At 43.9% G+C, this 13,062-nt stretch overlaps 1 protein-coding gene across 2 annotated transcripts in view; it reads right to left on the bottom strand.

The window, feature by feature from the left end:
- Positions 1-9,641: 9,641 nt before the first annotated feature.
- The window catches only part of LOC106588558 (immunoglobulin superfamily DCC subclass member 3), a 37,548-nt gene continuing 34,127 nt past the window's right edge, over positions 9,642-13,062 (bottom strand). Inside the window, exons 11-14 of one of the 2 annotated variants that reach the window (XM_014177689.3) lie at positions 11,337-11,450; positions 10,997-11,126; positions 10,642-10,765; positions 9,642-9,852 (exon numbers count right to left, since the gene is read on the bottom strand). In XM_014177689.3, coding sequence (XP_014033164.1) covers positions 9,748-9,852; positions 10,642-10,765; positions 10,997-11,126; positions 11,337-11,450 — 473 coding nt within the window. In that variant the 3' untranslated portion in view covers positions 9,642-9,747. Of the gene's footprint in view, positions 9,853-10,641; positions 10,778-10,996; positions 11,127-11,336; positions 11,451-13,062 lie in introns of both variants that reach the window. The other variant, XM_014177688.3, reaches the window with a different exon arrangement.

Raw genomic sequence — 13,062 nt, forward strand, 5'->3', positions numbered from 1 at the left:
CTTGGAATGCTTTTCCAACAGTCTTGAAGGAGTTTGCATATATGCTGAGCACTTGTTGGCTGCTTTTCCTTCACTCTACGGTCCAACTCATCCCAAACCATCTCAATTGGGTTGAGGTCGGGTGATTGTGGAGGCCAGATCATCTGATGCAGCACTCCATCACCCTCCTTCCTGGTCAAATAGCCCTTACACAGCCTGGAGGTGTGTTGGGTCATTGTCCTGTAGAAAAACACATGTATAGTCCCACTAGCGTGAACCAGATGGGATGGCATATTCCTTCCAGAGAGACATCAGGGATTGTAAGACACTCTGTTTCACTGAAACATGGCTCTCTCAGGATATACTGTCTGAGTCCTTACAGCCATTTGGGTTCTCAGTTCATCCCGCAGACAGGAATATATATCTCTCTGGGAAGAAGAAGAGCGGGTGTGATTGTTGTAACATGGTGTGATTGTTGTTGTTTCTGGTCTCACACAGATTTTTACCAGGATAGGAAATGAAACTTCTACTGCTTATAGACATGAATAAAGATGTCTAAATCAAACAGATGTCACTTTGCATTTAAAAAATTTCAAGCCAAAAATAATTTACAAACTTTCATGTCAAGTTCATGGTTCGCAAATCACAATATTGGTGTGGATGTTGGTGTATGCTTAATGTACAATTTACGATCAAATCTAAAAACGTTTATAAATGATGTACCTGGATCCACAGCCCATGGGCTATGCACTTAGAGGGATGCAGGGAATGGATGGAAATAAACCAAGCATGACTGGTGGCCCAATGAAATTACATCCTCAGCTCACCGCAACACCAATCCATCAAACGTACTGCTCTCGCACTGCTTGCTGTCTGGGATCATTCACAATGTTAATTTGCACTTTACAGTCTAACTTTTAATAATCTCAAAGGAATGCATAGAATACAGAAGGTAGATGTTTTCAAGTGTAATGAAAATAAATGTACCCAGCCCCAGAAGATTAAATATGATTGAGAGATAGGAAGTGTTGGGTATTAGTCATTGACAGCAAATGCAGCCTTTTACTAACATGATGTTTAATAACTTTTAGGGCTAGGCGTCCCACTAGCGGGACAACTTCCGGTGAAACTGGAGGGCGCGCAATTCAAATAAATAATCATAAAAATTATGGATATTAAACATTTAGGTACATATAAGTGTTTTATATCGGTTGAAAACATAAATTCTTGTTAATCTAACTGCACTGTCCGATTTACAGTAGCTTTTACAGCGAAAACATGCCATGCGATTGTTTGAGGACGGCGCCCCACATCAAAATATTTTTTCACCGGCACAGCTTTCATAAATTCACAAACAGCGATTAAATGTTCACTTACTTTTTGAAAATCTTCTTCTGATTTGTCATCCAAAGGGTCCCAGCTATAACATGTAGTATCATTTTGTTAGATAAAATCCTTCTTTATATCCCAAAAAGTCTGTTTAGTTGGCGCCATCGATTTTGAGTAATCCACTCGTTCAACATGCAGAGAAAGGAATCCAAAAATCTACCCCTAAACTTTGTTTCAACAAGTCAAAATACGTTTCTATTTACTCCTCAGATACCCTAAAATGTAATCAAACTATAATATTTATTTAGGAAAGAAAGTATGTTCAATAGGAAACCGATTTTAGCAGGTGCGTCCTGTCTTCATGGCGCGAGCAGACACGAATTTCCAAGACTGTGTCCCTGTACTAAAACCGATATTTCTTATTCGTTTTTGAAGTTACCAGCCTGACACCTTGAACATAGACTGCTGACATGCTGTGGAAGCCATAGGAATTGCATCCAGGGAGCTAATTTTCAGTATGACCTTATACTTGCCATTCTAAGAGGATGGTCTCTCAAAAAGAAAACATTTCCGGTTGTTTTTTCTTTGGATTTTCTCCTACCATATTATTGTGTTATAGTCTCCTACATTATTTTAACATTTCTACAAACTTCAAAGTGTTTTCATTCCAATGGTACCAATTATATGCATATCCTGGCTTCAGGGCCTGAGCAACAGGCAGTTTACTTTGGGCACGTCATTCAGGCGGAAATTAAGAAAAAAGGGGCCTAACCTTAAGAAGTTTTTTAAAATGCATCATAATTTGATAACATCTTAACCTCCTTGCAAACATGCCCCTACTCAAATAAGCTTGAGAGTGACTCCCTATCTATCTACGCCTGTCTAGCTTTGGTGATATGCACTATATCACTCTTGCCATGTCAGATGCTATAACACAAAGGCAGGATTCTGATCTATAAGGACAAATATGATCAAGTGAGCCAAGGACATTAAATATTTTATCATTCCCAATAAATGGGAGTCAGTGGAATGTGCTAGGCAATGAATTCTCCGCAATGTTTCTCTTGGGCACAAAACACAATTCCTCATGCAATTAGGAGCTATTAATGTGTCAGTAAAATGTTTCACATGAATCATAGGCTACCACTTTATTTTCCACTTTATTATTGAGATGACTTAGGCTATTTATAAAATATCACTGTAAAATGTGTGGCTTGATGTTTCAACAAATCTGTATTTAGAAGCACTCAGCAAATAGGCATAATTTAAATTATATAATAATTAAAAAGCTGATACAATGGGCCTACGGGATACATAGGAGATTGTGTTGGATATGGTTTTAGAACAATCTGGAACAGAACAACACTATTTCATAGCCTAATTTCCACAAGTCTCACACAGGCAGGCACCAAAGCACCTGCATTGCGCTCACCTGGCTCTCCAAGGTCCCACACTGACTCGGCAGTAGCCTGGTCTAGTCTGAGGCATAAATTGATGGGTTTTGTCGTCAGCTCTCCGGCTCTCTCTCTTAGAACATAATTGTGTTGATATGGTAGGGTTAAAATTGTAAATTTGTTGTATTAGCCCAGGGATGGGTGGACCATGCGCCACGCCACCCTTTTGAAGGCCCTCAGTCAGGGTCTCAACTTACTGTTGCAAGTTAGAATGGTAAAATACACAAGGTGCATTTTCTAAATTTGGTTGTGCATCAGCCGTTTGTCTCTTGTTATGTCAGTCACTGATAGCCAGTCAATTAGCCCATGTCAGCTAACATTTTTTAGATCACTAAGTTAGTTTAGCACCCAGCTATCTAAACTTGTTATCATGGTCAAATTACCAGCTGGGGGGCCCCACATTGATTTTGTAAGTCAGTCTCACTCAGATATCATATTAAAAACAAACATTTCTCTCCACCCTACGGCAAAATGTGTAGAATTGCAGGAAATGTAAAAAAATGTTAAAACATTTTCCTCTCCGCCCCATTGCAAAATAAGTAGCATTGCATGAAATTAGTTGTAAAATTGCAAAATCTTCTCTCCGCCCCATGGCTAAATGTGTAAAATTGCTTTAAAATGACAACACTTTCTCTACTCCCCATGGCAATATGTGTAGAATTGTAGCCACACGAAAAAGACAAAGAAAATGACTGAACAAGTTAGTCTCTAGTTAAATGTCTTTGTTTAATTTGGTTTGGGCGCATTGGAATCTGAGCATGGAAGAAGAGAGCAGAAAGTGAAGTTAGACATATTAAAAGCCTTTTAAACAAATACATCAACATATGTAGAGACCAAGCTGTATTATCCCCTGTGATAATTCCAAAGGTTGGTATATAAATGTATGAGTTTAATGTTGAGAAAAGAGGATCTCATAAGTAGCAACGGGTAGCAAGATTTCAGTTCAGTTGTAACCTACCAGGGGGAAGAGGAGGGAAAAATAGCTGCGTTCAGCAGTCTTAGCATGAATGAGCAATGAAGACTGAAAAGAGTTGACAGACTCTTATGTCTCTTAAAATCTATCAGGCCTGTGGCAATGGAGCTCCTGGAACATTTTGTCTTTTGTTCATCCACTATGGATGACCAGAATGCCAATGAGGGTAAAGCAGGCACTGTCAGATCTCTCTCTCTGAGTGAGTAGTCTGTAAAACTTGTGTATGGGTTTTCTCTAGAGTGTTATGTGTTAAATAGTCTCAAGAAAACATTGTGTAACCAAGATGTCCGACTTGTTCTATGTTACAAGGTAACGAGATAATGGGCCAGACAGCTCAATCAATTCAACTTCTGTGTGAATAGGGTGACAGAAGCACGGCTGTCACGCCCTGACCTGAGAGATCCGTTTTTCTCTGTTTGGTTAGGTCAGGGTGTGATGTGGGGTGGGCATTCTATGTTACCTATTTCTTTGTTTTGGCCGAGTATGGTTTCCAATCAGAGGCAGCTGTCTATCGTTGTCTCTGATTGGGAATCATACTTAGGCAGCCTTTCCCCCATCTGCGTTTGTGGGTAATTATTATTTCTGTGAGTGTTTTGTGTGCACCTCAGTTGAGTCACGTTCCTTTCTGTCTATCCTGTTTATTGTTTTGTTCGGTTTCACGTAAAATAAAGGATGTGGAATTACCGGCACGCTGCGCCTTGGCTTATCTATGACAGGGAGTTTGAGGACAGTGAACGTGACAGAATTACCCACCACAAGAAGGCCAAGGAGCGTGCGCTGACTGGGAAGAGGAGCTGGACCGGGGAGAATCAGCAACGACGGAAGCACGAGAGGCAGCCCCCCCAAAGAAATTGGGGGGGGGGGGCACACGGGGAGATTAGCAGAGTCAGGGTGGAGACCTGAGCCAACTCCCCGTGCTTACCATGGGGAGCGAGTGACTGAGCAATCACCATGTTATGCGGTGATGCGCACTGGGTCGCCAGTGCACATTCACAGCCCGGTGCGCTCTGTGCCAGCGCCCTGCATTTGCCGGGCTAGAGTTAGCATTCAGCCAGGAAGGGTGGTGCAGCTCAGCGCTCCTGGTCTCCAGTACGCCTCCTCGGTCCAGGATATCCTGCGCCGGCTCCGCGCACCCGGCCTCCAGTGAGTCTCTCCAGCCTGGTATGCCCTGTGCCTGCTCCACGGACCCGGCCTCCAGTGAGTCTTTTCAGTCTGGTACGCCCTATGCCTGCTCCATGCACCCAGTCTCCAGTGAGTCTCTCCAGCCTGGTACGCCCTGTGGCAGCTCCACGCACCAGGCTGTCAGTACGTCTCCTCAGTCCGGTGAGACCCATTTCGGCTCCACGTACGAAGCTTCCAGTGATGATCCAGGGTTCGAACGCCTCCAGTGATGATCCATGGCACGAAGCCTCCAGTGATGATCCATGGCCCGGAGCCTGTAGTGATGATCCATGGCCTGAAGCCTCCAGTGATAATCCATGGTCCGGAGCCTCCAGTGATAATCCATGGCACGAAGCCTCCAGTGATGATCCATGGCCCGGAGCCTGTCGGGATAATCCATGGCAAGAAACCTGTAGGGATGATTCATGGCCCGGAGCCTGTAGGGATGATCTATGGCGCGAAGCCTCCAGTGATGATCCATGGCGCGGAGCCTGCAGTGACGATCCATGGCGCGGAGCCTGCAGTGATGGTCCCCAGTCTGGAGCCTCCTGAGACGGCCCGTAGTCCGGAGCCTCCTGAGACGGCCCGCAGTCCGGGGCCTCCTGAGACGGCCCGCAGTCCGGGGCCTCCTGAGACGGCCCGCAGTCCGGGGCCTCCTGAGATGGCCCGCAATCCGGGGCCTCCAGCGGCGGTCTGCAGTACTGAGCCTCCGGCTATGATCCGCGGTCCGGTTCCTCCTGAGACAGCCCGCAGTCCGGAGCCTCCTGAGACGGCCCGCATTCCGGAGCCTCCTGAGACGGCCCGCAGTCCGGAGCCTCCTGAGACGGCCCGCAGTCCGGAGCCTCCTGAGACGGCCCGCATTCCGGAGCCTCCTGAGACGGCCCGCAGTCCGGAGCCTCCTGAGACGGCCCGCAGTCCGGAGCCTCCTGAGACGGCCCGCAGTCCGGAGCCTCCTGAGACGGCCCGCAGTCCGGGGCCTCCAGCGGCGGCCTGCAGTCTGGGGCCTCCAGCGGCGGTCTGCAGTACTGAGCCTCCGGCTATGATCCGCGGTCCGGTTCCTCCTGAGACGGCCCGCAGTCCGGAGCCTCCTGAGACGGCCCGCAGTCCGGAGCCTCCTGAGACGGCCCGCAGTCCGGAGCCTCCTGAGACGGCCCGCAGTCCGGAGCCTCCTGAGACGGCCCGCAGTCCGGGGCCTCCTGAGATGGCCCGCAGTCCGGGGCCTCCAGCGGCGGGCTGCAGTACTGAGCCTCCGGCTATGATCCGCGGTCCGGTTCCTCCTGAGACAGCCCGCAGTCCGGGGCTTATATATGACAGGGAGTTTGAGGACAGTGAACGTGACAACGGTATACTTCAGTTCATATATGTCATTCTGTGTCTTGAAATAACTAAATAAATAAATACATTGTAATATAGTATTTTTTTTGTAACACGCTGCCTGTGAAATGATCAATACAAACACAAAGAAAATCAGACAGCTTGGTCTCCGTCTATAGCTACAGCTTTCAAACACATTATGTCAGCCTCACTTACTTAATTTCTTTATTTCTTTCTTTTATGGCCCTGAGACAAGAACACATCCTCGTCTCTAAACAGTTTAAAGCTTTAGGGTTTTCAGTTTCATATTATATACTCACCAGGGTTTCAGAAAGCAAAAAACAAACAAAGATTAAAGCATTTTTTTTTCTCATTGGTTCTAGCAATCAGTTTCTAGTTCTCTACATTTGTTTCAAATTTTACTATCTGATGGGCCTTGTGGGCAGATGGGTATCACTTTGTAAGGCTTTGATGCCAGGAAAAGCTTGAATATTATTTCATGCTCTGTTTGGGTACAACTTATCATTAAAGTGTCTTCTCAACACAATCCCCACCCTCTTGCCCAAGACCCAACATATGTCCATGTTTTTCTCTCCATTTCTAACAAACATTTGCACATCATCCTTATATTTCTACAAACAAACACATTTGGAAATAAGGGGTAAGGGTCAAATAAAACAGCAATAATATTAATATTATTAATAACAATAACATTTTTAAAAATTCACATAAAGTCTCAGTTTTGGCTAATTTTTCTGTCCACAGCAGTAAGAATAAAATGTTGAGACCAAAAAAAGGAGGAGTAGAAATTAAGTTCTAAAAAAAGAACCAGCAGTTTGTATTTAAAAAATGATACATCTAGCTTTACCACTACACAACTTCACACAAAGAAAATCTCCCATATCACAAAACTTTTTTTCTTTTGGTATCACATTCGTTTCACCCCTTTCATTTATAAAATAAGAAACGAGGATGCGAGTAAAAGTCTTTGTCAGACTTTTTACTGCAGTGTTTCTGCTTAAACCTTTAACACTCCTTCGGGGTTTGACATGAACCTTGAGGACTGTAGAGCTTTATTAAGAAACCACATATTTTGGTCCTTTTTCCTTGGAATATGGGAGCCACTGTGGGCCTATTCAAAAAAATTTATTTTGTACAAAGATACCCTGGTAAAGACTTTCATAACATTTCAGTTACATGTTTAATACAACCAAGTGTGAGCCCTAAAATAGTTATGTTCTTTGGTTTATCTGGCCATCTTCTGTTGACAATGTAAAGCTGTTTTAGATGGTTTGTGTTGGCATCTTTTGCCCTCAAGGTTCACAAACTGTCACAGAGAACACACATATACATACATGGATGATCCTGTGCTTTGGTCATGAGTAAGTGTCATAAAAAGTAAAAGGTATTTGATCACAATAGTATTTTCCATAAGACAGCTAGTTATTTGGCAATTTCAACGCTACAATTAGAAAGAGAAAACAAATACTCCTTTTTGCATCAACATAGAACATCTCCTCGAAAATATATCCCATTTTCATTTGGTTACTCTTTAAAAGTTAAAAGTTATATTCAACAAAATGTGACAGTTCCATGTCAAAAGGGGCAAGCCAAGAAAGCCATACAAAAGGAATTAAACAATGCTAATTCAGGTATCATACAATGGCAATTAAATCAAAAAAAATGTTTTTGGCTTAGGTTCAGTTAAAGCACTTCATACTGGCTACCCCTTAAAACAGGAACAACGAAAATCTGAAAACAATGGCGTAGTTTATCTCTTAAAAGAAGGTTATGAAGGAAAAAACGATAACCATTACAAATTGTACATCTTTGGATATCATTCAGCTTGGTTTTCATATAAAAACTTTTTGGGATAGGCTGACAAGGTGTTTTACAGTGGAAACTAGTGCCGTGTCCGTGCGTTCCATGTCAGTATCTCCATTAATCTCTCTGGAAAAAATATTTTCAGCAATCAACTCACAGCACCCGCAAGTTCCAATGGCAACTGATTTGGCATCTGGAGAGCCAACCAATCAGCATGGCCTAGAACAATCACCTGTTTGGCTTTGGGGAATTCCATCTCGTTTATGTGGACAAAACAAGCAAGTGACTTTAATCTTTTCTACGGATGACCAGTTCTTGTTTTTTTTTTGAGGACTCTATGAAAAAGGACTGAGCATATCTCATTTCCTTTCTAAATGGGGCAAAGGATCGTAGATACATTCTTTCAGGTCCATGTTTTCCATAAGGTACCATCCAATCACAAATACATAATTGGAGATGGACATTTGTGCAACATAGGAGGAGTTGTCGCATGTATGATCACCAAACACTTAAAAAGTCATCCCTGTATCTTGAAGGAAAATCATCAAACCTGTTGGACCACCTCAGGCTTCGAACCAGACAGAGTTGTGTTTCAGGAGGTCCCTGGTAAGGACAAAGGCTTGTGCTTGTGACAAAGAACAAAGAAGATTTGGCTAAGGCAAGTGCAGGGTGGACAGGAGATGGTGACGGTGACGCTCAGATACTACCTACGGTTTGGCTTCCCACGGCAGGCATCCAGGTGGGTACCCTGACATGGGGCAGTGGCAGTGGCTGGCACGGAACACTGGCATTGGCACAAAGAGTGAGGGGGGAGGGGGTATTAAGGGTACAGGATTTATTTTTGGGTTCTGAGGTAGCATCCAGCAGGCTAACGTTAGCCTCAACTATGGCTCGGACAATCACATCAGACTGAGGTAGCTATCTTTGGAGGTAGAATTTGGTTTGAGTGGTTTGTTAAAGGGGGGGGGGGTTGCCTTTTACGGTTCCTCCAGACCTCAACCTGTCTCAAGGCTAGTACGGTGATAAAGACAATCAACTCAATGAGACTCATACCTCCATAAGGCTATTAACAAGGCCGCTTTGTCATTTGTGTCTGTTACGAATTGCAGAGCTAAGGCTAATCAAAGGCAAACAAAAATGTACTGTTCCCTCTAACAGGAAGTTATCAGGAATTCTCAGTGGGGTTTAGTACACTTAGTTCAAACATTTCCTAAGTGACCTGGAACATATATAGAGATCCTTGAGATAAGTACAGTGCAAGTGCATGTACTGTTACCAAGGGGACGCCATTGAAAGAGAACATTTTGGTTATAGATGCTCCCCTCAGTAACATAAGAAAGCCCGACATAATAGGATGGAATCTGTCGGTGGAGGCATTTCTCAAGGCTAGCATTCTGCATTCACATGTACACCGAACATAAAGGTGTTAGACTTTGGTTTAAGAGAAGGGAGGGAAGGCGAGAGAGTTCAGTGGAAACATGGAGCATTGTCACTCAGCTACTTTGAGCTTTTGTTCGTTAGCAGCAGAAAGGTTTCAGGGGACTGATAGAACAATGGCGGACCCCTGGCATCGCAGGACACTAGGGTGGCAGGCGGGGGGGGGGGGGGGGGGGGGCTTTGGTTGGGCAGGCGGGGTGGAGGAACCATCAAGAGGCAAACCGTTGGGGTGGATAAGGGTTGGTAAAGAGGGGTTTAGGGGGTTATTGGCCAGTGTTAGCCAGTGCCCGTCCCAGGCAGACCAGACAAGTGCTGCTCGATGAGGACCTGGCATTGGGCTGGACGCACCAGAGCCCCTCCCTGAGTTGTGGAGTCACGACTCTGGAAAAGAAAGAGACAAAAGACGGAGTGTCAGAGACTATAATTTAGCAACTTCGATTTTATCTCTCCTTTTGTCCACTGATGATTACTTCTGCGTTGTTGTTGACCAATCATCTTGTTCATCATTTCTACCCCTGGACATAGTAACATCAATGTTGTTCAACACAGCTCTGACGATCCAATTCAATCAAATAAAAAATTAAAGTGCCACATTAGCCCTTTAGAAAAACACACCCTAGTCTCTAGAACACTTTGAAGTAAAATCCTTTTTGCTTGATGTGGTAAAAATGTTTCGTTCAGTGGTAACAAATCCAGGTTTGATTGACTAGAGCCCTGAGGCTTGTAACCTACAGTATCATGGGGTCAGAAATCACAGACGGATGAGATATAGATCTCAGATTGAATAGTTGGATGAGCTTGTGACAACAGAGAGACGGAATTGTGAGCATGATAGATCACTTCATACTGAGATATTGGCGACTCGAGATGTCCTGAAGGTGTCAACTTTGTTTTAGAAACTAAGTTATCCCTGGAGGCCAAACTACTGTGACATGAATGTGTGTGTCCTGGCAACCCATATCATGCAGCTCTAATGTCATCTATGATTCAATTATAAGACCGGGACATCTATTCAGTCACCTCCTGTCTGTTACAGGGATGAAAATAGCCGATGGAGCCATGGATGAACAAAACTAATGGCCACATTATGTGAGAGGTTAGCTTAGTGTTTTCAGTTTAGTGAATGAGTCAGGTTAGTCTGTCAATGTGTCAGTGCACCGGTCCTCCTACCTGAGGCACTAACTTGAGGGCGACTTCTGCCGGACGAGTGACCCCCTCTTTGGGGATCCCGTTTTGTCCCAGGTGTCCCCGGTCCTCCCCCCTTGGCACAGACCAGCTGTCCTGAGTCCCTTTACTGCAGAACAGACTGGGGACATTAATACATGTTTCAATATTACACGCATACAAGTCCACTCTAACATGTAATATACCAAAGTTAACATTCATAATCTCACTCTGCCAAGATAAATCCTGGGTGATCAGGATATATCTAAAGTTTACCTGACCTTAAAAATCCAATCTGAAAGTACAGTACTAGAAGCAAAGCTACACCTAGTAGGTCCCATCAGGTAGGGCGCCTACTTACCTGCGACGGTATCCAAACATGAGGAAGAGCACACAGAAGATGATGCAGGCCATGCTAATATGAATGCCAACCACGATACCGCCCATCGAGCCCTCGCCATCCTGTATACAGTTACACTGGTTCTCCCCACCTGCAACCAAGAAACACATGATGTGCACATCCATACACTTATTAGCCAGTACAAATACACAGTTAGTAACATACAGAAAGACATATTAGATCATAAGACAATGCACTTGAAGCAAATAGGATAGAAGATCACCAAATAACTAATACTTGTCTAGAAAATATTGTTTATTACTCAATACTGACTTGACTCTAATATTTATTGGACACTCACCACTGGTTTTGGCACTGGTGCCCTCTTCTGTCAGTGACACAAGCCTCTTGGAGCAACCGCTCTCGCCGTTCCCGTTATAGGCCACTAGATTGACTTCATACACCGCGCCGGTTTCTGCAAGAACAAGTCATAAGGTGACAGTATCACATTATAAATTCCCTTTGACAACTTTGAAGGTCAAATTTAAATGGAGAGATATTGACCGAGTTTTGTAGATTGCTTGCTCGGTAAAAGCAAAGCTATTGATTGGGCGATTGAAAGAGATTGAAATTGGGGAGCATGTCATTTTTCACTTCTCTGGCCTGGACTGTTCCTTTCCCTCCCTCCCTCCCTCCCTCCCTCCCTCCCTCCCTCCCTCCCTCCCTCCCTCCCTCCCTCCCTCCCTACCCCACTTACAACTGTCTTTCCTCTCAACTCTCTCACTCTGTCATCTCTAACTCGATACCTCCAACATCCTCCCATGTCTCCCTCTTTTAATCTCTCAATATAGATTTAGTTATTGCTACAGTATGAGAACATTTAAGCTCTAAATGCAATGACACCAACCTATCCAGTCATTTTCCACTATGTGGCTTTACATTTAACTTTATTTTTTAGAAATACAGCAAAACATGTAAGGAATTTGATTTTTAAAAGAGCGCTCTTTCACATGTCTGTGCTACAGAGGGATGTTAAGTTTCTCTTCCATGTTCATGGTAATTAACTTCATGTCACATAATCATTCAAATATGGGGTAATTGTTATTCTCTGCACCACTGCAACCTTTTAAAGCCAGCTCTGGCCTAAATCTAGCCTTATTGGAAAATCAATGTCACATTTCGTACATCACATCTTTTTCTGAATTTTCTGCAATTCAGTTATAAGACAACAACATGTTTTTTTTCCACCTTTATTTAACCAGGTAGGCCAGTTGAGAACAAGTTCTCATTTACAACTGCGACCTGGCCAAGATAAAACAAAGCAGTGCGACAAAAACAACACAGAGTTACACATGGGACAAACAAACATACAGTCAATAACACAATAGAAAAATGTATATACAGTGTGTGCAAATGTAGTAAGATTAGGGAGGTAAGGCAATAGATAGGCCATAGTGGCAAAATAATTACAATTTAGCATTAACACTGGAGTGATAGATGTGCAGATGATGATGTGCAAGTAGAAATACTGGTGTGCAAAGGAGCAGAAAAACAAAAACAAATATGGAGATGAGGCAGGTAGTTGGATGGGCTATTTACATATGGCCTGTGTACAGCTGCAGCGATCGGTAAGCTGCTCTGACAGCTGATGCTTAAAGTTAGTGAGGGAGATATAAGTCTCCAACTTCAGTGATTTTTGCAATTCGTTCCAGTCATTGGCAGCAGAGAACTGGAAAGAAAGGCGGCCAAAGGATGTGTTGGATTTGGGGATGACCAGTGAAATATACCTGCTGGAGCGCGTGCTACGGGTGAGTGTTGCTATGGTAACGAGTGAGCTGAGATAAGGCGGAGCTTTACCTTGCAAAGACTTATAGATGACCTGGAGCCAGTGGGTTTGGCGACGAATATATAGCAAGGACCAGCCAACAAGAGCATACAGGTCGCAGTGGTGGGTAGTATATGGGGCTTTGGTGACAAAACGAATGGCACTGTAAATAGACTGCATCCAATTTGCTGAGTAGAGTGTCGGAGGCTATTTTGTAAATGACATCGCCTAAGTCAAGGATCGGTAGGATAGTCAGTGTTAC

Source organism: Salmo salar, chromosome 27 (assembly GCF_965601325.2).
Source record: "Salmo salar chromosome 27, fSalSal1, whole genome shotgun sequence".
Classification (NCBI taxonomy): Eukaryota; Metazoa; Chordata; class Actinopteri; order Salmoniformes; family Salmonidae; genus Salmo; species Salmo salar.